The sequence below is a fragment of the Bos grunniens genome, chromosome X (assembly GCF_055505025.1).
Source record: "Bos grunniens cultivar Pamir isolate PY7600 chromosome X, Bosgru_T2T1.0, whole genome shotgun sequence".
Lineage (NCBI taxonomy): Eukaryota > Metazoa > Chordata > Mammalia > Artiodactyla > Bovidae > Bos > Bos grunniens.
The window spans coordinates 20,052,087-20,080,016 of NC_141194.1; the positions used below are offsets into that span (position 1 = coordinate 20,052,087).

General features: G+C 43.0%; 1 protein-coding gene across 1 annotated transcript in view; it reads left to right on the top strand.

Annotated features, from left to right (window-relative positions):
• Window positions 1-27,930, top strand: part of PTCHD1 (patched domain containing 1) — a 60,952-nt gene that overhangs the window by 19,343 nt on the left and 13,679 nt on the right. Inside the window, exon 2 of the mRNA XM_086389331.1 lies at window positions 20,812-21,472. Within this exon, the coding sequence (XP_086245457.1) occupies window positions 20,812-21,472 (661 nt within the window). The remainder of the gene's footprint in view (window positions 1-20,811; window positions 21,473-27,930) is intronic.

Below are 27,930 nucleotides of genomic sequence, written 5' to 3' on the forward strand. Positions count from 1 at the left end.
GAGCGGAGCCATTAGAGGATTTAAAGCGGAGGGATGACAGGTTGGGATTTGTGTTCTAGAAAAGTAAATCTGGTGGCAGTTTGGAGGATTGACTAAAAGCAAAAAAGATGAGTTAGGAACCTGTTTCTGTCATTCAGATAGCTGATAAGGGCTAGAACCAAATCAGGAGCAATGGAAATAGAGCACGCGAGGATGGACTGGAGAGACCGGGAGGGAAGATCAGCAGGATTTGATGAATGGCTCTAGGACTGTCAACCTTGGCTACGTTGTACCCGCCCTGGGAAGCTTTTTCAGATAGAGATACCCAAGCCTTTGCCAAGGGGTGCTGATGGAAAGGTGTGAGGGGAGCCCAGGCATGTGAATTTGTGGACTCCACAGGTGGTTCAGATGGGCAGGGCTGAGAGCAGCTGGCTCCGACTGAGGAGGCGGGAAGTGCAGGGTAAACCTCACAGGTTTTCAATCCAGTCGTGCTGGAACCAACAGAGGATGAGGAGGAGGCAGCAGAGAGACAGCCAGGATAAATTAGGGAGGTAGTCCGTCCTCTCCCGTTTGTTTTGAGTAAAATTTGTAAAACGCTTGAGTTAAAATGTGTAAAGCCATTATCCTTGCAACCTAGCTGTCTTCCCATGGCATATCTAAGCATATGCTTTTAAATGAAAATAAAACCTTAGTTCAGTCGTTTCTGCCATCCAAACATAACTTCGGCTTATTTAAAAATGACAACAGCAGAAATTAACATAGTGTTGTACATCAATTATACTTCGGTTAAAAAGAAAAACCAACGACAACAGCAACATTCTCTGAAGGATTTATACAAACAAATCTTCAGGAAGCTAGGCTCAATGCTTTGAGAACAAGGTGAGAGTCCTTGTCTTGACTGCTAGTGGCCTGTCTACATATTCGGGAATGCCCCTCCCCACCTTTCTCCCAAATCTTTGCAGATACCGCTCTCATTTTCTTCTGAACGAGTCTCTCCTTTGGGGTTGGTGTTTGGGGTTGGTGCGGCTGTTTTTTGGAATTCACCCAAACACTCACTCCTCCTCCCCCCCAATCTCCTGGGCCAACAGGGCAGCAGGTGCATTGAAGCCTCTGCAGTCAGCACTCACTGCTAATAAACCCCAGATTCCAGGTACGGGCTTCAAGAGACACTCACTGTGCCCTCAGAGCTTTGAGTCAGAAGCAGCCAATGGCTAATGGTTTATCTTTTTCAGGGTGACCCCCCAAAGCCACCAGTCCCCACCTCACATAAACAATCTGGGGTTTCCCCACTGAGAGTCCCTTGCTCCCTACTGGGAGCTCTCTGTCTTCATAAACTTGTGTGCAAAACACCATGAATACGTTTCCATCTCAAAACAGTCTTTTTTTGTTTTGTTTTAGCATTTCTACTTTCCCCATTAAGATATTTCTGCCCCTTTTTTTTAACTTAAAAAGTTACAAAGCTCACTACTATCCAAAGCTCACTATTATTCTATAATAATGCAGAAGCACTTCATAACATATAAGACGCACACTGTGGAGTATAACAGTTATTTAAATGGTTAATGTGAGATAGAAAACACTAAGGTGGCATTTACAGGGCTACTACTGTGTTTATGTCTCAGCTTTCTACTAACTATGTTATTTACAAGGTAACAGAGTAATGCCTAAGTTTATGCATTTTTTAAATGAACCCAAACTTAGTTTGAGATCTGAAGGCTATTTTATATTGATTCTGATGCAGCCACTTCAGCTTGAAAAAGGAGAGAGGAAATGATAGACTGAGAATTTAAAATCTCTTTATTCCTAATTCCAATATCCTATTCTTTCTAGAACTGCCTTTATTAATAACTGCCTGGGTATTCCCTTGAGAGCTGGGCTGGCAAGGCATTACAGTGCTGTTTTGTTTTGTGTTTAAATTGTCACAGCATCTTTTCTTTTAGACATAAAAGTACATATACTCATTGTAACAGTCATCATCTCTCCCCACATGTTCTGGTTCCTCTTGCTGTGTGTTTGCCTTTCTGTTTGTTTTCTTTTTTCCCGCTGAGTATTTGAGAACTAGGTAGTTCTTCTGCTTGATCACTTCTCAATATTTAACTAGGTTTCAGGCCATGCAAATAGAAGCTGTTTAATGCATGCTAGTGATGCCAAGGCGATTGGACACAGTGTGTTGGCTTGTCCGGAACATCTCTGTCTTGAGTACTGTGTGCCTGCACTGTGTGGGGCATGGGGCTGCAACAAAGAATAAAACTCAAAGAGCAGAAAGAAGACACATGTGTCCACACGCAGGGGGACCAGAGAGGACCTCATCTCATTTCCAAGGCAGGCTTCTTGGAAGAGGTGAGGCAGGAGCTAAGCCCATCACCCCTCCGAGAAGGGAGGACTGGGGACCACGACCAGGCTGCTTGCTCACTCTGCAGCCCTTTCCAAATCAGCCTCACTTGCTTATTTATTATTCCTGCTCCGCAGCAACTTCTCCCCCTAAACAGAGTATTGCTCTAAAAAGTGCCCTGCAGATGCTTCCCGCCTCACATCAAATTAAAGCACTGTAGAATATTATGTTTAGTAAACCTTGCCATCGTGCCTCCCACAAAAAGAGAAATGCTATTTCTCACGAAGAATTAAACCCTACATCAAGAGACAGGTGGTAGCTCCATGACAGGAACACTACTAGACAGCCAGGAAGAACATGGGATTTCTAGGCATTAAAACCATCACATGCCTCATGAATAGAAGCTCACAGGTTAAGATGCCAGATTCACGTTCTGATTGAGATGTGTTGGACTCTTAGGGGTTCCAACACTAAGAACCTGTGATGTGTATCTCTGCCAGGCACTCTGTCTTCATTGTCCCATTCAGAAATCAACAACACTCTAGATAGTAAGCCCATTTTGATGATGTTGAAACTGAGGCTCAAGAAGGAGATATGCTCAGCATTGTCAAGTGGTCACCAATTTGGCTGGATATGAACACATGTCTGTATGACCCCAATGTCAGGCTCTATTTAGCATGCCAGGCTGCCCCTGGAGCACTTCTTTTTGGCTTTCTTTACAGCTAGCCCCACTTGTCTTGAACTTAGATATTCTCTTACAAATCAATAAAGATACAACAACCCAATAACCAAAGGGACAAACAGCTTGAAGGGACACTTTGGGAAAGCGTATAGCCACATGGCTAGTGAGCATATGCAGAGGTGCTTGGCTTCAGACATCATGGAAATGTACCTTAAACCAAAGTGAGATACCACTACACATACCCACCAGAATGATACAACTTTTAAAGACTGGGAATCCAAGTGTTACTGAGGATATAGGGCAACTGGAACCTATATACATTGATGGTGTGAATGTAAAATCGTACAGTCACTTTGGAAGACTTCAACTAAATATATGCCTACTCTCCCATTCTGAACTTCCACTCCTGGGTCTCTATACCCAGTGGTATGCTCAGGCTGGCTCATAAAAGCTAACTGAGCACTTCTCTTCCTACATCCTACATCCCCCTGACATTGACCATGGTGGGGGTTGTTTACTAATGGTACAAGTCAGAGCTATTTTTGTTAGAGAACTTACTTTTTCACATCTACTAACATGCCACTGTGTATACCTGAGAGAAATGAGTGCAGATGTCCACAAAAGGACTTTACAAGAATGGCCATTACAGTTGTATTGATAACAACCCTCAAGGTCCACTAATGAGAGAATGAAACAAATGCATTTTTTCATGCAATAAAATACTCTGCAGTAAAAATTAAACTGTAAGCTATAAACACAATATGGATGAATCTTAGGCCACGGTCTGAGTCAAAGAAGGCAGACACAAAAGAGTACAGTTGACCTTTGAACAACACAGGGATTAGGGACACCGACCCTCGGCATGATTGAAAATCCATATATAACTTTACAGTTTGACCTCCCAAAGTCATGGTTCTGCATCCACAGATTCAGCCAACCACAGGTCATGCAGTACTATAGAATGTATTGATATTTCCTGGAAAAAAAAGCCTGAATGTATGTGGATCCATGCAGTTCAAACCTATGTTATTCAGGGGTCAGCTGTACATAATGCCTGATTCCATTTATTGGAAACTCAAGAATAAGCAAAGGTAATCAATGTTGATAGAAGTCAGAATAACTTTCCTCCGGGGGTTTGTGCAGGTACTGACCAGAAGGGGCACAAGGGGGTCTTCTGGGTGCTGTGGATGTTCAGTGTCTTGATCCAAGCAATGTTTATATAGGTAGGCACATATAAAATTCATTGAGCTGTCCACTTAGGATTTGTGCCCATCCCTGTATACAGGTTATGCCTCAATAATGAACAGTGAACACACATACACATTTTATTCAGTGACCCTGTTAATTAAGGCAGATGTGACCACCCTCCCAGCAGTGCGGAGTGTTCCCCAGTGGTGAGGACCGACATGAAGGAAAGCTGTCTGAATCTTGGCAGACCAATCAGCTCAGTTTTACTGACATCCAACATGCCGCCATCATGGAGGCTTTCAACACCTGTCCTGGCAGCGTTGCCGATGCATGAAGAATTTGCCTCCACCAGCACATCCTCCCCAGGCACATCACTGCCTGGGAAGGAATCCAGTGAACACATCAGCTGTCTCTCCCACACACCTACCTCCGTGAGAGCAGAAATCCAGAAATGTAAAGATAGGGACTCTCATCCAACTTGGGCAATATTCCAGCACTTGCTGTCAACAGAGAACACTGAAGCCCAAGACCTTACCTGCTAAGATGTTCTAGAAGGATGCAAAGAGGCTGTTAACTGTGTCTCTGAGTGGTCTTTTTTTTTTTTTTTTTTTTCAAATAAAGAAATGCCTGCTTCCTTTATCATCAGCAAGAAGAAAGATGAGAGAGCATGTCATCTCATAGCTCTCCATTCCTGGCAGGATGCAGGCCTTGTCCTTTCTTGAAGAGTTATGGGGCATTCTTGTCATCAATATACCTTGGACTCAACCTTAATGAAAAGACTGGACTATGCCCCAGACAAGGGAGAAGTGCTGTTGGCAGCATCCAGACATTAACATTTATGAACACAGCAGAGCCCCTTGAGAAATGTTTGCTGCATACCTACTGCATGCAAGTTGCCAACATCAAAGAAATGTTTCCACCATCAAAAGACAATATGAAAAGAAGCTCAAAAGATCGTAATTTACTCCCTAAGGGTTGAGTTCTGACATAACCAATTCTTGAATACACAAGAAACTGGGGATTGGGTGGTTTTAGAATGGTGCAGTGTTTTGAGGATATTCAGTTCAGTTCAGTCGCTCAGTCGTGTCCGACTCTTTGCGACCCCATGAATCGCAGCACGCCAGGCCTCCCTGTCCATCACCAACTCCCAGAGTTCACTCAGACTCATGGCCATCGAGTCAGTGATGCCATCCAGCCATCTCATCCTCTGTCGTCCCCTTTTCCTCCTGCCCCCAATCCCTCCCAGTAGCAGAGTCTTTTCCAATGAGTCAACTCTTCCCATGAAGTGGCCAAAGTACTGGAGTTTCAGCTTTAGCATCATTCCTTCCAAAGAAATCCCAGGGCTGATCTCCTTCAGAATGGACTGGTTGCATCTCTTTGCAGTCCAAGGGACTCTCAAAAGTCTTCGCCAACACCACAGTTCAAAAGCATCAATTCTTCGGCACTCAGCCTTCTTCACAGTCCAACTCTCACATCCCTACATGACCACTTAGAAAAACCATAGCCTTGACTAGACAGACCTTTGTTGGCAAAGTAATGTCTCTGCTTTTGAATATGCTATCTAGGTTGGTCATAACTTTCCTTCCAAGGAGTAAGCATCTTTTAATTTCATGGCTGCAGTCACCATCTGCAGTGATTTTGGAGCCCAAAAAAATAAAGTCTGACACTGTTTCCACTGTGTCTCCATCTATTTCCCATGAAGTGATGGGACCGGATGCCATGATCTTTGTTTTCTCAATGTTGAGCTTTAAGCCAACTTTTTCACTCTCCTCTTTCACTTTCATCAAGATGCTTTTTAGTTCCTCTTCACTTTCTGCCATAAGGGTGGTATCATCTGCATATCTGAGGTTTTTGATATTTCTCCCGGCAATCTTGATTCCAGCTTGTGCTTCTTCCAGCCCAGCGTTTCTCATGATGTACTCTGCATATAAGTTAAATAAGCAGGGTGACAATATACAGCCTTGACATACTCCTTTTCCTATTTGGAACCAGTCTGTTGTTCCATGTCCAGTTCTAACTGTTGCTTCCTGACCTGCATATAGGTTTCTCAAGAGGCAGGTCAGGTAGTCTGGTATTCCCATCTCTTTCAGAATTCTCCACAGTTGATTGTGATCCACACAGTCAAAGGCTTTGGCACAGTCAATAAAGCAGAAATAGATGTTTTTCTGGAACTCTCTTGCTTTTTCCATGATCCAGCAGATGTTGGCAATTTGATCTCTGGTTCCTCTGCCTTTTCTAAAACCAGCTTGAACATCTGGAAGTTCACAGTTCACGTATTGCTGAAGCCTGGCTTGAAGAATTTTGAGCATTACTTTACTAGCGTGTGAGATGAGTGCAATTGTGCGGTAGTTTGAGCATTCTTTGGCATTGCCTTTCTTGGGGATTGGAATGAAAACTGACCTTTTCCAGTCCTGTGGCCACTGCTGAGTTTTCCAAATTTGCTGGCATATTGAGTGCAGCACTTTCACAGCATCATCTTTCAGGATTTGAAAGAGCTCAACTGGAATTCCATCATCTCCACTAGCTTTGTTCGTAGTGATGCTTTCTAAGGCTCACTTGACTTCACATTCCAGGATGTCTGGCTCTAGGTCAGTGATCATATCATCATGATTATCTGGGTCGTGAAGATTTTTTTGTACAGTTCTTCTGTGTATTCTTGCCACCTCTTCTTAATATCTTCTGCTTCTGTTAGGTCCATACCATTTCTGTCCTTTATCGAGTCCATCTTTGCATTAAATGTTCCCTTAGTATCTCTAATTTTCTTGAAGAGATCTCTAGTCTTTCCCATTCTGTTGTTTTCCTCTATTTCTTTGCATTGATCGCTGAAGAAGGCTTTCTTATCTCTTCTTGCTATTCTTTGGAACTCTGCATTCAGATGCTTATATCTTTCCTTTTCTCCTTTGCTTTTCACTTCTCTTCTTTTCACAGCTATTTGTAAGGCCTCCCCAGACAGCCATTTTGCTTTTTTGCATTTCTTTTCCATGGGGATGGTCTTGATCCCTGTCTCCTGTACAATGTCATGAACCTCATTCCATAGTTCATCAGGCACTCTATCTATCAGATCTAGCCCCTTAAATCTATTTCTCACTTCCACTGTATAATCATAAGGGATTTGATTTAGGTCATACCTGAATGGTCTAGTGGTTTTCCCTACTTTCTTCAATTTAAGTCTGAATTTGGTATATTAGAAAACATTAATTCCAAAGGCTTTGAGCATTATTAGGATTGCTCTGTCTTCTTGAAGGATTTTGTTTTGTTTTTTGGCAGTGCAATGTGGCATCTGGGACTCCCTCCCCCCAACCAGGGATCGAACCCATACCCCCTACATTGGAAGTGTAGAATTTTAACCACTTGACCACCAGCTAAGTCACTTTGAGCATTATTAGATGTCTTGGTTTGGGGTCCCCCAGAAGCAGACCTTAAAATAAATCAAGTTGTTTTTGTTGTTGTTCTTGTTCAGTCACTCAGTTGTGTCCAGCTTTTTGTGACCCCATGGACTGTAGCACGCCAGGCTTCCCTGTCCTTCACTATCTCCTGGAGTTTGCTCAAACTCATGTCCATTGAGTTGGTGATGCTATCTAACCATCTCATCCTCTTTCATCCCCTTCTCCTCCTGCCTTCAATCTTTCCCAGAATCAGAGTCTTTTTCAGTGAGTCAGATCTTCACATTAGGTGGTCAAAGTATTGGAAATCAAGTAATCAAGTAAAGGTAGTTTATTTGGGAGTTACAGGGCAACCAGAAGGGATGCAGGCTAGTGAGACAAAGGGGAAGGAGATTCAAAGGGCATGTGATCCAGAAGATCATGGCAGGTCCTTTACCACTGAGCCACCTGGGAGAGGTGCCCTTCCCTTAATATCCAGTATTTCCCACATCCTAGAACTCCATGCAGATTTTGTTATTGCCTCACTGCTTGTCTGTATCTCCCATAGGGCGGATGTTCTATGAGGGGAAAGCCATATCTATCTGGTGTCAGCAAGGTTCGTGTAGGTTGTTGTTGTTATTTAGTCACTCAGTCGTGTCTGACTCTTTTTAACCCCATGGACTGTAGCTCACCAAGCTCCTCTGTCCATGGGGATTCTCCAGGCAAGAATACTGGAGTAGGTTGCCATTTCTTTCTCCAAGGTATCTTCCCAACCCAGGGATTGAACCCATGTCTCTTGTGTCTCCTGCATTGGCAGGCATGGATGAAGCCATATCTATCTTGTTCACATAGCTTGATGTAAGATTTACTAACAGTGACTAAAACATATGCATTAAATGGTTGAATGGGAAGATCCTTCATCATCTGGCCCATCTCCTCTCCATATTTGTATTTCATTGACCATCCCCCCACCATGGCTACACACAAACAAATACACACACCCCAACATGTTAGACTCCCTGTACCCCTGTTACATCCTTTGGCTACTCCTATCACAGAATTTTAACACTTCATTCTCCTAACCAATTCTGAGAATCTATCTATAAAGTCCTTCCACTAGACTCTAAGTTTATTGAGGGTAAAACTACATCATAATATTCTTTACCTCCCCAGGGCTTATATTAATGTCCAGCATAGTGTGGAGACTTAGTACCTGTTGAGTAGATGGCCCACTGCTCTAATTGGTGATCAAATGCCTAAGACTTTCTATCTATGACCTCTAACTCCCAAAAAGCAAAAATTCTCTGGCCTCCCACCTGCCACCTGCCTGAGAGTCATCACAGACTTCACATCTGGGAGCCTTTAAGGAACTTTATCAGCCAAGTCTGTGAGCCACTGTTGGCATATTACATCAAGATAGAATCACCCAGAGTGACACCTTTGGATGTAAAAGCAACCTCTGCTCCTGGCTGGATGAAGCCACATGTCACTGAGACAACCAAGGGGAAGCGCTCTGTGGATTCCAGCAAGGTCAGTGTGCTCAGGGCAGGTGGATGGAATGTTCTAAGGGTGCTGTGGATGCACTCTGCCTCTGCAGTAGTGAAAAGAGCTGGGCTACATGAGAGCTGAATCTTGTAAAACATCAGAGCCTTGATGTGCATGGAAGGAAGTTGCAACGCTGGGAAGGGAGGTGTGATTGGAAGTAGTTAAGAGACAGAAGGAGTTTCTCCAGATTCCCAGAGGCCTGTCTGATGACAGGATGGCATCACATGCAACAGTCCAGGTTCCATCAGCAGTGATGGGTCTGCAAACCAAAGGACTGCCATCTCAGTACTTCCCTTGAGGTCCAGTGGTTAAGAATCTGCTTTCCAATGCAGGGAAAATGGGTTCGATCCCTTATCAGGGAACTAAAATCCCACATGCTGCAGGGCAACTCTACCTGCATGCTACACCTCCTGAACCCACGCACTCTAGAGCCTGTGCTCTGCAACAAGAGAAGCCACTGCAATGAGAAGCCTACGTGCTTCAATGAAGGACTCATGCACCACAATGAAGACCCAACAGAGCCAAAACAAAAAACCAAAGGACTGCCGTTTTACAGCCACTGTGAGGCATAAATAGATGAGGTAACATCAATGCTCACATCCTCTGAGACTGCACAAGTAGGGAGAACATTCTGCTTTGCTTACGATGATCCCACTCTGTGCCTGGTGTTGCTATGAAATTACTGCCCCTGTCTTGCACTCTCAAAAGTGTTCCAGTTTGCATGATAAATTATATGGTCACCCTACCCATGGACAGCATTAACAGCAGGCAGAATCTTCGAACAGACATGACACTAGATATAGGTACATGGGAGTTTTTTATATTAGTCTCTAAACTTTTCTGTGTTTTAAAAAAACTTTTCCCTCTCCAAAAAAAGAAATCCAACAAACAAAAACACTAGAAAAACTTCAAACTACTCTATAATTTAAGCATAACACATAATTATTTCAGAACCCAATCTCTCCTACCTAAATTGTTTCTCTGCGTTTGTATTTTGTAGATTATAGTCTAACCATATCCATTTGTCTAATGAGGTCAGCCATTTGTCTGCAGTGTGTAAGTGACAGGATTAAATTCAATGTCATCTGTTTATTTAAGATGGAAATGATATGCATGTAGCACAGTAGCCTTTGGGTACAAATGAAGTATCATTCAATGTCACCAGAGAAAATATAAATCATCAAGAAGGAACAAACATTGAAGGCTCAGGTGGCATGGCTTTGCTTGGCTTCCTCTATGTGCCAGGGAGACAGGATGGAGAGAAACAGAGTCCCTGCCCTCACGGAGCATTTATATTCTGATGTTAAACTGCCTTTGGGGAGGGATGATACCCAAATCCTGTAGGAACCCCCAGCTGCAACCTGATGTTTTGCAATAAATCCCCAAATTGCCAGCTCTTTCCACAAATATGTCCTGTAATACATTTTTTTTTCTTTTTCCTGTGTGTGTGTGTGTGTGTATGGGGTAGGGGTGGGGTCACACAGAAAACATACAGGATGCAAAGGATGCTATCTGGACTGATGAGATGCTTGTTTCATCATACACCTGTGGTGCTCATCTCCAGCTCAGGGCAATGTGCCTGTAACTGGGACCAAGAATGTGGCTTCCCTCTGAGGTCTCTGTCACAGATACCTGGCATTCGCTGGGCCTCACTGGTCAGTAAACATTGGGATCCTGGTGCTCAGTCACGTTTGACCCCTTGACTTTGTTACATCATCACCACTTTTAATTCATAGCTGCTGCTAACCATGTCATCCTGTGGCTTGACTGTGCTTAGGCCTAATACCACCAAACAGGTTTATCAATATTCAAATGGTCAAAGCAGAGATATGAGGGGCAAAGTCTTGACACTGTCAAAAGAACTCCCATGAGGGGACAATCTTCTGAGCCCAGGATTTCAATCTGGGCTGATCCTCTTACTAAATGTGTGCATGTGTGCTCAATCATGTCCAACTCTTTGTGACTCCTGGACTATAGCCTGCCAATCCATGGGTCCTCTGTCCATGGCATTTTCCAGGCAACAATACTGGAGTGGGTTGCCATTCCCTTCACCAGAGGATCTTCCCGATCCTGTGTCTCCTGCATTGGCAGGCGGATTCTTTACCACTAAACCACCTAGGAAGCCTTACTAAATGTGTGACTGTGAGCAAGTTACATAAGTTCCTTGAGGCTCAGTTTCCTCACCTGTAAATGCAGTATAACAGTGACCTCTTACAAAGCCCAACCCTTTGCAGGCAATTAACACCTTTTAGGTTCCTTCTTTTGCCCACCCGCCATAGAGCCTAGTCGGATGCTCATGGTAATCTAACTGGGAGCTAACATGGAAAAGGTTGAGTGGTTTTAGGCTGGGAGCTTATCTGGAATTAGGGAGTGCTAACTTATAAACATGTACCATCCAGGTCTTCTCTTAAGATATTTGTACTGATGTACTATTAACCCTGTTTACTCTTTAGTCTCTCAGTACAGATGTAAGCAAAAATCTGTCACCTATACATTTCATTGACTATATTGGGTTGGCCAAAAAGTTCCTTTGGTTTTAAATAAAAATAAAAGACATTTTTTTGTGTTCACCAAGAACTTAATTGAACAATATATTCAGTAACTGAATGAACGTTTTGGCCAACTTTTCAAGAACAACTGAGAAAGTTCTATGCGTTAAAGAAAAATATTAAGGGAGACAAGTCAAACCAGAGGATAGAAAAGGGGTTTTTCGCTGGCTCATTTTCATTTTTGCTAACAAACCTCTACTGGGTACCACTTGTGTGTCAGAGACCAAATTGAGTAGTTTATATTCAGTTTCTCACTTATCCTCTAGCAACCATAAGGAGATGGGTCCTGTGACTGACCCCATTTTACTGATGAGGAAGCTGAGGCACAGAAAGAGCTACTAACAGCTTAGTGTTCAGGATCCCACATCTACTAAGAGTCACGGCTGGCAATTGCACCCACACTAGGCCACCAACATTCACACCTCCCAGAAAGGTCAAAGCCCTGGCAAGCTGAATCATAGAAACTGTCATGGCATCAACCATTTGCTCTGTAGGACCTCTTTTCAGATCCCAAAAAGGAAGGTAGCAGCTGAAACACCCCTGTGACTTTTAAGGTCAGTAGCTTTGTAAGGTCAGCAGATTGGAAGACAGAGAAAAAACATTTCAGGAAGAAAAACTGCTATCAAGTAGCACACTCTTTTATGAACTAAATCAAGTACTCACTCCAGTCCACCATTCAGGAGTGCCATCACCATGTCATAGGTGGAACTTCTTCCTTGCTCCGTGCCCCTTAGAAACAGTGAATCCTTTGAAGGAGAAAAACAATTGTCAAAGATCTCATCTGATGGAGACACTTGCTCATCATTTTGTAGATTTAATGTTGTTATTAATTATCTGCAGTTTCAAATATTTCAAGGGTGTGGGTTATGTGGCATTTTTTCTCTTAAGAAAAATCTGCTAAAAGCATGCATTGCACTTGCATGCAGGGACTCATGGCCACAATATCTGCAAGCATCACTCCCTTGTAAAAGGGAATGAGTTGATATTCTACCCAGAACTGTTGTCTTTTTCCTAAAAGCCTGTCCGCGACCACCAAACTAGCCCTTGGAAACAAAATATAAATCTGTTCCCCCTACCCCACAGGGAGCTCTGGTTCTGACAGGACTTTTGGAAAGGAGGAGGGGCTAGAACAGGGAAAGAACAGACCCTCACTGAAGGTTAGTGAGCCACATAAAATTGCCAACACTGACCCACTCTTTTACCTACAGAAGTGGCAACTTCATATGGTTTAACCCAATATTGAATGCTAGATCAGACACCTTTTATATGTTATCACATTTGATCTTCACAATGATCCTATAAGATCAGGTTTATCCCCCCTTTACAGATAATGAAACTGAATTAAATGCCTGAAGCTTAGTTTGGGTTATCCCCAAAGTTGTCGCAGAGTCAAGAAATTGATGTGAGTAGTATCTTGGAATACAACTTTGTGAAGCTCTGGTCAGAGAATGGCCACGTAAGACAGGGAAGGGAAGAAGTGAGTTATGGGGACACTGTCCAGCTGGTGGCTCTGTGGGCAACTGGAGCCCAATCCCACTGGGAAACTCCAGGAGCCAATGAGGAACATATGCCACAGAGTCAACCCACCTTGGGGACAAGGGAGCTGGGCTATTTATACACAAACTGTTTTTAGTCATCAATCTAGGCCTCTTGGGATTGGGACAGTATGTTAATACCTCATTATTTCCACATCAGGCTGGAAAGAGGGCTGGTGTGCACTGAAATGGTAAGGAGACAGGGCAGCTATCTGTGTTGGCTATGGTCTCATAGCTAGAACAATAGACAGGGTTTGAACTGGTGGTTTTCTGACCTCATGTCCTTCCCACTAAAGCACAAGATGTCAAATCACAGGAAATATCACAAGCTCCAGGAAAACTGGGAATCAATTTTAGGGTTGTATCTGGACAGCTAGAAGACACTCACCACTCCATGCTTCCCTGCTGAAGAATAACTACATGTGTGTGGCCCTCCGGAGTTTACAGAATGCATGAAGATCTATCACCTCATGGACCCTCATCATGACCATGAGACAGACTAAAATCTACTCACTCACAAGATTATTATAGTCACGTGTATACTATATAACTATTGAGTATACGTTCCAGGAACTATCCTACATAATAGAAAGGTAGAAGTGCACCAAAGAGATAAACACTCCAGCATGGTAAAACACCGATTCTAGTGGGGAGAGCAGAAAAAAGAAACAAAGAGGTGCATCATGGAATGCCATATCATAACAGGTGTCATGAAAAACTTAAGCCAAGATAGTGATGGCCAGGGACATTTTTTTTTTTTTAATTCAGGCTGAGGTCAGAGAAGATGATTAAATTTGAGGAGGGAAGTAAAAGAAAGATGTTCCAGGCAGAGTTATGACAAAGGCCATATAACTAGGGCACCATGAGATACGAATCCGGAGAAATCACCCAGGGCAATGCCTCATCTTGCTGGCTACAGTCGGGACTTGGATTTTTGCTCTCAGCATGATGAGGAATCACTGGAGAATTGAGGGCAGCAAAGTGGCACGGTATATGTTTTCAAAAGTTCATTTTTTATTTATCTCTAACTCATGGTCCCCAACCCAGAACAGGGACGAACCCAAATGGAATTCTTCTGATTCCCAATCCAGTGGTTTTTCCACTTAGGTTCACAGTTGTTCTCCATACCTAGACGTCCTTGGTGTTCTTTTTGTTTTCCTGTCCCTTGCATAGTTATTTGTGATCTCCTGACCAAATCCTAATACTGTTGTTGCCAGTTCCCCAGGCATTTGGCTCTTTGGGACTTCTCTTTGCCTCTTAGCCAATCAGCGTTAACATTCTCCGATTTCTGAGAGCGCCCTGTTCTCTTAGAGTTACCTAGCAAAACTCATGACCCACAAACTTGCTCAAGCAGAGTTTAAGCTTGACCATGAAAGTCAAGTAAGAACAGCAGGATTCAAAAATAACCACTCTAATCAGAAAGTTTAACTTTAGAGATTTCCAGGATTCTTCCTATCAAGGAATTTTAATAGTCAAGAACAAATCAAATTTCTTCCCAGGCTATGGGGAAAAAAGAGAGTATTGAACCTGTGGTTCATCATATTCTTTCTCATCCAGAGCAACGTGGAGTCAGGCAAAAGTCACAATGAGATATTGCAGTTGTCTTTTCCTTTGTCATGACTATATTTTGTTTTGAAAATCTCAGATTTATTTGCTTCAAATCCAGAGCTACAGTGTCTTTCCAGTCAGAGCTGCAAAGACAAAACAACCTGTTCAGGGAATTATAATGTGGGGCTTTTAAAAGTGTCAGTACCCACAGTACAGTGTTTACCCCCTGGTAAAACAAGGAGAAAAACACAAACATTCCACTCTTTCAGACCTGCACTGGCTCTGCAGTACTGACAAAGGTGACCATTTGTCTCCTGTCACTGGAGCAGGTCAGCATGACAGCGGGCACACATGGGTAGAGGAAGCGTGTGGATAGACAGTCATTTGTTTAGCTATATCCACAGCTTAAATTCGGTATCCTCTGAACATGTTATGTTTCAAAGGCAGAATGATATTTCTGTTCACTTATTAAGGGATGACTAACTTGCTTTTGGCTGCACTACAAATGAATCACAGTAACAATCCCCAACTTGCAACTGATGTTCTGATGTAATGCATTTCTATTAAAAGAAGAGGAAAGAGAGTGGGTGAGAGTGAGATCATGCAGCTACAGAACAGAACACCGAGGGAACTAGCGTAATTGATGAACTGCAGCGACCAGACCCATCCACTTCAAGGTGTTTTCTTGTGTCCTGGGGGAGAACACCTTGCCAGTCTGTTCCTACCCCCTCAACAGGGGCAGAATATCAACCCTGATCAAGGCATGGAATCTGGAGGGGTTCAGTGAATAAAACGCTTCACTTAGGGGTGAAATCTTGATATTCTTTGAAAGCATTCTGAAGCAGTTTTGATCTCGTGTCACTTCGAAGGAAGTATTTGGGGGCAAATAATGTAGGTTAGGTTAGACAAGCAAACCAACAATTTCCCCTTTTCAACTGTTTTCCCATGAGCAGCTTATTTGGGAGTAGCAAAAGGAGGGAGCGGCAAGGTAAGATAGGGAAAGGAAGGCAGCCCATAAAGGTGGTGTCACCAGACTGATACCCCTGGGGACCTGCACCCTCCTCACAGCCTCAATGCAGCTGAGCTTTCTGGGGGATAGCAGAGGGTGTTAATTGCCCTGCCTGGCAGGATGGCCTTCCACCTTTATCTGTCCCCCCTTTTCAACATGAAACAAATACAAAAAAAGCTGGAAGGTGTTGGAAGAGCTCTTCTGAACCCACAGGTATTTTTCCTATGTTAATTACCACTCAGGAGCAGACACTTCCTCCTGGATCCCTCTGTACTCTCCTCGACAAGGTGCCCCTGCTGTCTTCTGAGGAAGATCTGCCTGTGCCAAGGAGAGGCAGAGAGGAAATGAGACTCTGGCCTGTCGTGCCCAGCAGCCCACACTGGCTTTGTCCCAGGCTCTGGCAGAAGGGGATTATAAGAGTGAGTGCCTCCCCAGCCCGGGAAATCACTCAGAGGAGGGAATCTTTTTGTTTTTTTTTCTCTCCAGTAAACCTATTTTTCCCTACCATGTGGTTTTCTTTCTGGGTTTCATCTACTATCAGATCTGTCATTGACCTAAAAAGTACTTCAGTGTGTTGAAAAAGCGTACTTCAAGCAGCTGTAATAAATCTCAAATTGATATTTATGGAGTTAACTTTCTCTTGCTGAGGATCTGATTGTATACTTTGTGGATGTCACTCATCTTAGAATTATGTCATGTTAGAACCAAATGGTCTGTCCTCAGAGATTAGTGGGACCAACCTCCGTTTTTTACTGAAAAATCTGAGATATGAAGTAGAGTGACATTCCTAGGGTCTCTGACATTCCTATCTCAGCAGCAAAAGCCAGATTTCAACTCAAAACTTATTACTGAATTCCATTATGCCCCACAGTCTCTTTGCTTGGTAAGTCTGTTTTAAAAGTTTTCTTTGGCAACTGAAGAGGCTGGATGGAGAATAAGCAAAGTCAGTAAGTTCAAACCCATCCTTCGTTACTTGTTCACATCAGCATGTTCCGTTGCTGCCTAAACATGAAGTTGGCTCTTTGGATTATTTCTGGTCTCTCTCAATGGACCCCATAAACCCAGGTGCAGCTGCCCCACAGCTCAGTCACATCAAGGCTGGTCACATAAACCAGGTGGGCAGACAATTCTTCATTCTTCTCCACATCCTCTTCATCCTTACTGAAGTTCTAAAGCTGTCCTGGTCTAGATTCTCTAGGCCTCAGTTGTTCCAATTATAACATGGAAATAATGATTTAACCATTTCCATAGGGTCTTGTATTGAATAAAATTGAAAACTGTATAGAGAGTACTAAGCAGACTAGTTACTATTACTATCATCATTCTTAACCTGAAGGGTAATGAGAGCAAAGAATATAACAATTTAAACAGAGCCTTAGAATGAATCTCAATTTAACATTCAGTCTGGCCTCTTTGAGGGGCTTCCCAGGTGGCTCAGTGCTAAAGAATCCGCCTGCAAATGCAGTATATATGGGTTTGACCCTGGGTTGGGAAGATCCCCTGAAGAAGAAAATGGCAACCCACTCCACTATTCTTCCCTGGGAAATCCCATGGACAGAGGAGCCCAGTGGGCTACAGTTCATAGGATCACAAGAGTCAGATGCAACTGAGCACACACATGTACAAACACTGGCCTCTTTGGCAGCAAATACAATAAACATATTGTGATCAAGACTGACACTGGATTATGCTTTGCTAGAGTGCTCAGCATTGTCTACTGTTAGGATCATTCCCTTGTTTTGGACACCAGATCTTTTATGTGATTTTCCATATGTAAGTGTGAGCACCCTAAATTCATGGAATTTATCCTATTATTGACAATACAGTAGATTTGATGAGTACTTATTGAATGTGTGTTGAGTGAATAATCTAAAAATCCATAGAGTTATAGAAACATGGATTCTATGTTGAGCCACATGACAGATCCAGACTATATTAAGGGTCAGGACTATTACTTCACAATGTTTCCCTCTCCTTTTCTTTTCCAAGGGTCTGTAACTAATAATAAGCTTGCAGCAATTGAGACTGTCCATTCTGTAGACTGAGGTGTGTTGGTAACCATTTCACTATCACACTTTGATGTTTTCCTATCTTTCTTTCCCCCTTCTGCCCCTAAGAGCAAAAATTTATTTAAAGGCTAAGATGAAGTCACTGTAAACTAACTTGTCATCATTTTCATCTTGCTTTTCTTTTCCAGTACAGAAATTTAAAGTAAGTATAGACCAATGACGACAACACATAGCTGTGATCTCTGGTTTCCATTTTCCCCTGTAAATGGACTAAGATCATCTACTAATGTGTCTGCTGTCCTGAGTGGGGCTCCTTTAGGAAAGTAAATCTGGGCATTCTAAAACGCTATACAGGAAGAAGTCCAAGTAGCATGTGCAGTGTGTCTGCCCATGGCTCCCTGAAGAGCCACACCCACTCCAGAAGTCCCAGGAGGGAATCTCCACTCTCCTTTCCCAAGCCGCTCACTATCCACTCCCCTTTTACCCCCAGGAGAATCATGCAGACTCCCCCTGCCAGGTGGGTGGCTTCAGCAAATACCCCATCTCTGGCTGCTTTGTCACCCAGCATCTCCCTGCCACTGAGAAGCGAGAGTGACACATGTTCTACCCACCTGACCTTCAGAAATTCAAAGCAGGTGAATCCCACAGCAGCTCTGGTACTGAGAGTTAAGAAACCTCCCCTCTCTAACTTCACTGAGGTTCTCACTTTCCAAGCCTCCCTCCTATGTGCTGGTGGTACAGGGGTTAACAGCATGTCTGCTTTCTTTGGTCTGTGGTCTCAAGGGTCCCAGCAGTAGATCTACAGGGCTGCCAGATCACTAAATGGTTTACAACTCCCCACCCAGCGTGGCATGGTCGCATCAGAGAATGGATGGAAAATATCCCCTTGCTATAATTGGGTTCAGCCCTGTGGCTTAACACCATCTTATTTGGCAATCTTTTTCTCTTGACATATTTAGTAATCACTCCAAGGGAGATTTATTAGACCGTTCATGGGAACAAACAATGCACTAAATATTACACATATGCATGCTTTCAATACCACTCCTTTTCTAGCCTATTCTGAATCTTTCCCCCAAAGTCTTTCTTTTAACTCTCTCTTGTCACTAAACTCCTCTTGGTTCTTCCCTCCTCCACAGTAACCTTTCATATTTTGGAATTTTCTTTTTTAGTTAGGAGTTCTTTTAATCAAAACTCACTGGACCAAGCTTAGAACACACTCTTGGTGTGTCTAAACACACTCAATGTTTAAAACCATTCGAGTCATTCTGCTCCTCATCAATCCCAAAGCATCAAAACAAAAATTTAGCATATGGTTAGAGTTTGGTGAAAACAGTCTCCTAGGTATCTCTGGGACATCAACTCTGCATGTGTGTGTGAGTGTGTGTGTGTTGGAAAGGACTCAGAATATTTCAGCCAAATGTAATACAGTGAAGTGTTTCCTGAACCTCAGGGTTGTGGCCTATGAGGAGATGTGAGGGAGGAGCCACTGAGAATTAGGATTAACAACTCATGCTCTGCACAAACTAAAGGACTTTGACAGCTGGTGCCCCTCAGACATTTTCTAAAACCATAATCAATATCCCATTCATCCTGGCACAGGCATGCACAGCAAAATGTCTTAGCAAATAAACCAGCTACAGCAGATTTCAAAGCAAATCTATCGGGGTCATGGAGACACTCAGAAGGTTATGAATCACAATGGTGCAGCACCAGTATGGCAAGTCTGGGTGTGAGACTTTCATTCCCTTTCTGTGGGGAGTGTTCTCCACTCACCAGGTGTGGAACAGTGGCCAGCTCTACTCAGGAGAGTGCTCTATGCTCTGCACAGTCCTAGGTGTGCTCATGTAATTCATATGGCCACCACTGGCCTCATTTTGGAAACTGGCCTCATTTCACAGGGAGAAGGCCTTACTTTCTCACCTTAGACCACAGAATACACATGTTCTTACATATCTGAACTTGATGGAGCACTTGTAATTTCTTAGGGGTGGGGTGGTGAAAGCCCCAAATCAGGATTTATCCAGCTGTTGGCATTGCCAACCTGGAGGTGTCTGGTGAGGAGCTAGGAGGACAAGTGCTGGAGCCAGACTGCCTGGGACAGCCCAGCTCTGTGTGACTTTGGGCAGGTGACTTGGCCTGTCTGTGCCTTAGTTTCCTCATTTGTAACACAAGGTGGGTACTTGTACCTACTGCAGTTTCTTGTAAGGATTAAATGACATAATCTGTATGAAGGGCATGGAACTGTGTCGGGTATGTAGTAGGTGATGTTACATGAGTGTCTGTATTCCCATGGGCACCTGGATCACAGGCATACAGAACCAGGGCATGGCAAATTTGACTTAGGGCAAGCTTCAGAGAATAAATCCTCCTGCACTTCCTTAGCACAACTGCCCTGTACCCCAGCCAACCTCTGCAGCTACAGCCCCCTTCCTGTAGAAGCAGGACTAAGGATCCTCAAGGTGAACTGCTTGTCTTATATGCCTCAGAGTGATTGCACCGAATGGGGAAATCACTTCACTGCCCTCCAAATCAGCCACAAGGGATGGGCCTACATAGGACCTCTGTGCTTGGACTTGTGCTTTAGTTCACTTTTGCCATTATATTTTGAAGGAGGAGACTGAATGGTAGACCTGTTGAGATTCTCAGATAGTTACAGACCCACTGAATCACACTTAAAGAACACAACATCCAACTTTAGCTGTATCGGCCTCCCTTGGAGGGTTTGTGAAAACCCAGATTCCTAGGCCCCACCCCAAAGAGTGTGACTTACCAGGTCTGAGATGGGGCCTGGGAATTTTCGTTTCTGACAAGTCCCCAGGTGGTGCTGATGCTGCTGGTCCAGGGACCACGCTAGGAGGCCCTCGAGTCAGATGGGTGTCCTACATCCTTACTACTCAGTTCTGATGTAAGGTCCTAACATTTCATTTGAACTCTTTAGCTTGGAGATGGCATGAGTGACTCCCTTTCCCTTCCCCTACAAAAAAATAGAGACCTTTGGATCCACAGAGCTGTCAGTTAGGAATGTCTTATTTTTGGTCATCAACACTGACTTTCATTTTTTTCCCCATAGTTGCATGCTGCTGTAACCAGGATCCAGGTTCCAAGGCCTGGATTTAATTACACATTTGCTCACATCTGTATCCTGAATAACGATAAGACTTGCATTGTGGACGACATCGTGCATGTCCTAGAGGAGCTAAAGAATGCTCGGGCCACCAACCGGACCAATTTTGCTATCACGTACCCGATCACTCACTTAAAAGACGGGAGGGCAGTTTATAATGGGCACCAGCTGGGAGGCGTCACTGTGCACAGCAAGGATCGAGTGAAATCCGCAGAGGCCGTCCAGCTCACCTACTACCTGCAGTCCATCAACAGTCTCAATGACATGGTGGCGGAGAGGTGGGAGTCCAGCTTCTGTGACACTGTCCGACTGTTCCAGAAATCTAACAGCAAAGTCAAAATGTACCCTTACACATCCTCCTCGCTGAGGGAAGACTTCCAGAAGACCAGCCGTGTATCGGAACGTTACCTGGTCACCAGCCTGATCCTGGTGGTCACCATGGCCATCCTCTGCTGCTCCATGCAAGACTGCGTCCGCAGCAAACCCTGGCTGGGCCTGCTTGGGCTGGTGACCATAAGCCTCGCCACCCTCACCGCGGCTGGGATCATCAATCTGACTGGTGGGAAATACAATTCCACCTTCCTGGGAGTCCCTTTCGTCATGCTAGGTAATTACTGTCCTTTTTTTTCCCTTCTATTTCCTTCTTCTTATGGTGGTGACAGGGTTCCTGAAAGGCCAAGAGCAGCTGTCTAACAATTTTGTTTCATTTATAGCATCTTCTTTTAGTCCAGAAGCCCTGAGACCAATTCTGTAAGGTGGTGCTGGGTCTCAAGAAGTAACCGTATCTGGTTGATATGCTGGAAGCCCAAAGCCCTGCCTTCTAGCCCTGGCCCTCCATGAAGTAGCTGTAGATATTAATTTAAATTCAGCAGATATTAATCTCTGTGCACCAGTGTTTTAGGTCGGGCTTCCCCAGGAGCAGACCCTGAGACAAGGATCTGGATACAAATAGTTTATTGGGGAGGTTAGCCTGGGAGACCACAACCTGGAAGCAGGGACATGAGACAGGGAAGGAAGACAATCCAGGGTTATGTTAATCAGCAGGTTACCACTGTGGGCATCTGTGGTTCAGTCCCACCGGGGACCTTCGAGAGACCTCAGAGGTGTCCTTGAGGGGTGATGACTCTTTAAGCTGCAGTATGGACCCAGAAACCCTCTGTATGATTCACTGAGGGTTCTCCCCTGGGTCATTAACTCCCCAGCACTTCCCGGGGAAGACTGATCACATTCATGAAGCTGGAGAAATCTCTCAGGTTACCAGTGTTTGGAGTAAGAAGGCTTCTGTGAGCTCAAGAATGAGGGCTTGGAGGGCCACGAGTGGGGCACCAACAGTGTCCACCAGCCCATGGTTTCCCTATCCAGTGGGCAGGGTGGACGCGAACATCACACGGAAGGATATGGTCAGTAGACAAGAACTCTGAAGGCAACAAGTGAGACATAAATAGGAAGGTAACTTTTTCTTGTCTTTGCTATGAACTCAGGAGAATATTTTAAAATGAATCCTATTATGTAGTCTCTTGGGGGCTGCAGAAATTTCCTCATGGAGATTCTGGTATATGTAAAGCCATAGTGCTCATAATATAACGTCAGTTGCTCTGTCCATCTGATATTGATGATGGCAGAGGTCCAGCAAGCCTGGTACCGAGTTTCTCATGAGCCAAGGACCCAAACACTTAGCTTCTCCCTCTTCTTTGGCAACTTCTCATCAATTCCTTTAGCAAAATTAAAATGTCATTTGGAATCAGATACTGACATGACAAATGAAGTGGCATTTCTCACTGGCTGAGAAATAACTGTGATTGAGTTCATTAGTATGCCTGATGCCCTGTTTAGAGGTAGTAGGAAAAAAAGGAATTTACTCAGGCCATCTTAGCTGCATGATGGTTAAATGATAATATGCAGGGGCTGGTGGGGCCACAGAATTATGTGCTGCCCTCCATGCTCTTCTCTGGTAGCTCAACTGGTAAAGAATTCGCCTGCAATGCAGGAGACCTTGGTTCAATCCCTGGGTCGGGAAGATCTCCTGGAGAAGGGATAGGCTACCCACTCCAGTATTCTTGGGCTTCCCTGGTGGCTCAGCCAGTAAAGAATCAGCCTGCAATGCAGGAAACCTGGGTTTGATCCCTGGGTTGGGAAGATTCCCTCAAGAAGGGAATGGCTACCCATTCCAATATTCTGGCCTGGAGAATTCCATGGATGGAGAAGCCTGGCAGGCTGCAGTCCATGGGGTCACAAAGAGTTGGACACAACAAAGAGCGACTTTCACTTTCACTTTTACTCCATGCTCTGCAGGAACTGCAGAGAAGGCAATGGCAACCCACTCCAGTACTCTTGCCTGGAAAATCCCATGGATGGAGGAGCCTGGTAGGCTGCAGTCCATGGGGTCACTAAGAGTCTGACACAACTGAGCGACTCCACTTTCACTTTTCATTTTCATGCATTGGAGAAGGAAATGGCAACCCACTTCAGTGTTCTTTGCCCGGAGAATCCCAAGGATGGCGGAGCCTGGTGGGCTGCCATCTATGGGGTCGCACAGAGTTGGACACGACTGAAGTGACTTAGCAGCAGCAGCAGCAGCTGCAGGACCTGAGACCCAAGCAATAAACATATACTAGTAGCTTTTGTGGAAAAGTGGGGCACTGTGTGGAGACTGAGAGAGCTGTGAATTTACCAGATCGGTTTACTCATCTCTGCTGAACACAGCAGAGGAGGAGGCTGCTATACTTCCTCCTGAACTCAGTCTGCTAAGATGGCAGCATAACTTGCCTCTTTAAAATAACCTCAAGATGATGTGGGTCAATGGTGGAATACAGGGCAGTTCCTTGCAGCCTGAGTAAGGAGTTGCTGTGAGGAGCCTCCACGGAGGGTTGAGTCAAGATTTAAATTAAGATGTTTTGCTCATGATTAGTCACATGCTTGGGGTGTTGTTTTTTTTTTTTTTTTAGCTTTTCATTTTAAAAATACAATGTTTTTTTGCTGTGATTGTTTCTGTGGGAGGAAGATAAACAGGGATAAGGGTTCACAGGAAACTGAAGGGAGACAGGTTCTTAAGTGAGGAAAAAAGATGTTAGGGCTAGAAAAAGAAATATCATTCCTGGTTTTTGACACTCTTAAGTAATTATCATGAGCTCAAAGAAGGGTACAATATTTAAAACTTCCTAAAAACTAATTGCATTCAGTAAAACTACAATATTTAGAGCTTCTTAAAATTAATTTTTTTTAAATTTTATTTTATTTTTAAACTTTACATAATTGTATTAGTTTTGCCAAATATCAAAATGAATCCGCCACAGGCATACTTGTGTTCCCCATCCTGAACCCTCCTCCCTCCTCCCTCCCCACACCATCCCTCTGGGTCATCCCAGTGCACCACCTTAAAATTAATTTTTAAGCAAAACACAACAGTAACATTCAAAACTTCTTCCCATTAATTTCACTAAAAATATTTCATTGTAAGTAAAAATGAAATTAAATATTCAAAACATCTTGAATTTTATTAAGTAAAAGAAATCACAGTATTTCAAATCTCTTAAAATTGATTTTTGTCCTTTTTAAAGAAGTTTTAAATATTGTAAGCAAAACTCAATGCAAAAAGGAATACACCAGACAGTACTGGTATGGGGAGGGATAGAAGAGATGGAAAGATGCTGTTAGCCAGGGAGCATTTTTAAAAGACAAATTCATAAAGAGTAGTGCCACAACTCCACCAAGACCTAGTATCAGTGAATTTCACGTGAATTCAACTCAGAAAAACCTAGCATCTGTAGCGAAAGAGACCAAGCGCTGCAGTGCCCAAAAAACCCTTGTTTGTAATTTGTGAGGAATGTCACATGCATTGATTTGATGGCAGTTTTCCCTGCTGACAGTCAGTAGACAACCTTTCTGTACATTTTCAGCTCAAAGAGATCTCAAATTACTTAGTCACAACATGAAAGGAAGCGACGTGTTTTAGTAGCTGAGGCCCATTTGCAATAAATACTTTGCACCACGTAATGGATGCTTAATACGCTCGTAAAGCCAGCAGCACCTGGATTTAGGATGGCTGCCCTTCTGTATTTCTCAGATAAACTCATCGTTCTCAGATTTGATTGTAAAATGAAATCTAAGCAAGAGCACGTTCATAAATGTTGTGTTCAGGACCAATGTTTAATTCTGTTTTTTTGATAACCAGTCCTAAAATGCCAATAAATATTTCAAATGACCAAGAAGAAATGCGGTGCTAAGGGTTTTGCAGTGTGTGACTCACTAAACTTGTCCAGTTTCTAAATTTGCCCGTCTATAGCATCAAATGGTTATGCTTAAACTAAGAAGATTTAAGCAAAACTTCTTGATTTTCTGTGGTATTAATATACAGTCAAATAAAACTAAAAAATATATGGCTTCTTTTAGAAGGAAAGGTGTCTTAGAAAAAAATCTCTTAGTCCTTTCCAGACGAAATTTCCTTGGCCGACAATAGGTCTATAATGTGATACACAATTATAGACTTAAAATTCAACAAACTAAACATTCTCAGTGTGATGCCGGTCACTTAAGGCCAGACCCAGCCAAATGCCAAAATGGCAGCAGATTTAGAATGGAAAATTTTAAGACCACGTGTGTCAAACCGTATTAACCTGACAAAATTCCAGAATAGGAAAGGATTTGGATAAACTCTGAGAGTTCACCATAATGGGATGTGACTGTGTGTTTGTAGCCAAGAGGATACGTGACATCTCTGGCAATAAGAATATATCCTACACAGATGAATCATTTGGGCAATGATGTAAGCATAGATACATCAGGATTTAGAATGTTTTTAATCAGTGTCAGGCATATTAGACAGCCCTACTTCTGCCAAAACCCCTGTTCATGAGTCAGATCAGTTTATTTAGAGCTGAAATTCTTAAAGGTCTACAGTATCATAAATGCTCATTGACATTTTTTAGTTATTATACTTTGGAGAGGAGCTTATTTCATCCACACCCTTTGTGTGTAAAGTAATATCCTTTCTTTCCAAACCATATTAACACCAGGCATCGAGGTACTTGAACTGCCATTTGTAAACATTTGACACTCATCATGTTAATCCATTATGGAATTTCCTTTAAAGGATGAGGATTTACAACATTGCCCGGCAGTTGGGTATGATTTAAGAAATTGGCACAGGTTTTGTACATGCCAGCTCTCCTTACAGGCTTAATATTTCCACAGCTTTGCTGATCAGACACAAATCAGCAAAGGAATGGAATGTTGGGGAATATAGAAGGGAACAGAAGGAAGGTTTCTTCCTTCTTCATCTGGTAGGTTTGGTGTTTCATGTACATTCTGTACAGCTAAAAGGGGAAAATTGAAGTCGTGGTGAAAGGTATTTTGAATATTAGTTTATATGTGGCAATCTAATTTATAAGGGTAGCTTTGCATTTATTAAGATATAAGAGCCTCAAAGATCAGATGAGATGAAAAATATTCTTCAAGAAAAATGTTCTTCAAGTCCTTTAAAATGTTTGGGATTTTGAGAAGGTCTAATGTCAGATCCAAGGTTCCCTCTTCCTTCTAAATTATCCAGCCAGGCCATTCAAATTCAAGGATAGGAAAGAAGCAAGGATGTGATTAAATGCTAGGAAGAGACCAATAGCAAGGACATTTGGCTTCCTTCAGGTATACATCCTAAGATTATCTGTATTTAACAGAAACCAGAAGATAAGGTTCAGTTCTCTGAGAAATTGTTTTTATTTGCTGCCAACTGGAATGTGATGAAGTATACGGAGCTCAGGCTTACAAAGAGGTAAAAGGTCCAGTGCAAGAAATTTAGTTCCAAGAAACTGGAACTCTTAATTATCTTGGCTCTAAATTTAAGCAAACTTGCAAAGTTGTGCTTGCCTGATGACTAAAGTCATGAGAAATGTGGGGGAATAAATCAGCCAGATAATAATAAAGTTCAAAGCAAATACAAAATTGTCAATATTCAACCAGTCTTCACCTACGAAATTGGTGCCAATATGTGGCTATTTTTGATCTCCAAAAGCAGTCATTTCTTATGATTCAACCTCCTACATTATGGTATACGTTCATTACTTGCAACAGTATGACAGTCTACATGAGGAGTAAAAGTATGTTAAGAATGCTGTGGAAATACTCTGCTTAGGTATAAATTACTAACAGGCTCCACGGTGTCTAGAAAAAAAAAACTGATTTATAGGTGTTTTGTTGTTCCCATTGTTGCTTACATCTGATTTGAAATAAGAGAGTAATTCCATATACTATTTTCAAAGTGTTTTTGTCCCTGAATATCCTTTTTGTAATGCTCTATGATCACTGTGGGACTAATTTAAAAGGATACTGTGTTATTTTGTGTCTAGTTCTCATCTTTTTATTCTTATCTTCCACCAGTCATACTACAATGCAAGGTGGATTGGGAGAAATAGGTCTGAGGGGATGGATCAGACATGTTTTATTGGTCTATCCTTAACCACAAAGGATGGCAAGAATGGGACTAGGGGCACAGGTCCAGGGAGGCAGAGAACAATCAGGCAGAGGAATGCAAAGGTATTCGTCTCTGACCCAGGTCTCCTGGGAATCCTCTGGATGGTTTTGCCAGCTAGTCTAGGGAATAAGGGGTGGCCAATTCCATGAAGGTATGGCAGCTGAAATCAAGGACACTGAGCTGGTTTAAAAAAAAAAAAAAAAAACAGAAGGAGGGACACCTAGTTGGTTGTTGCATTTGGATTAACATCTCCGAAAGTCATTGCTGGGGCCAGGTAGTGTTGACCAGATGGATTTGCAGTAGTTCATGATGCAAGCAGATTCATAGTCATTGTCAAGGAAACCCTGCATTTCACCTAGACTATTTCACCAGCCATGAATCAAAATGTAGATGGAACCTAAGGGAGGGATTCTAGCCCCTTCTCTGCACTGACTGGTGCAACAACACTAACATTTCTCTTCCTCACCAGTAAAATAAATTGCACATCAACCTACTAGTCATTTTGTGTATATATATCTGTGTGTGTGTGTGTGTGTGTGTGTATAATCTGGGTGTATAATATATATTATATATCACATTACCTATATTATATGTAATGTGAT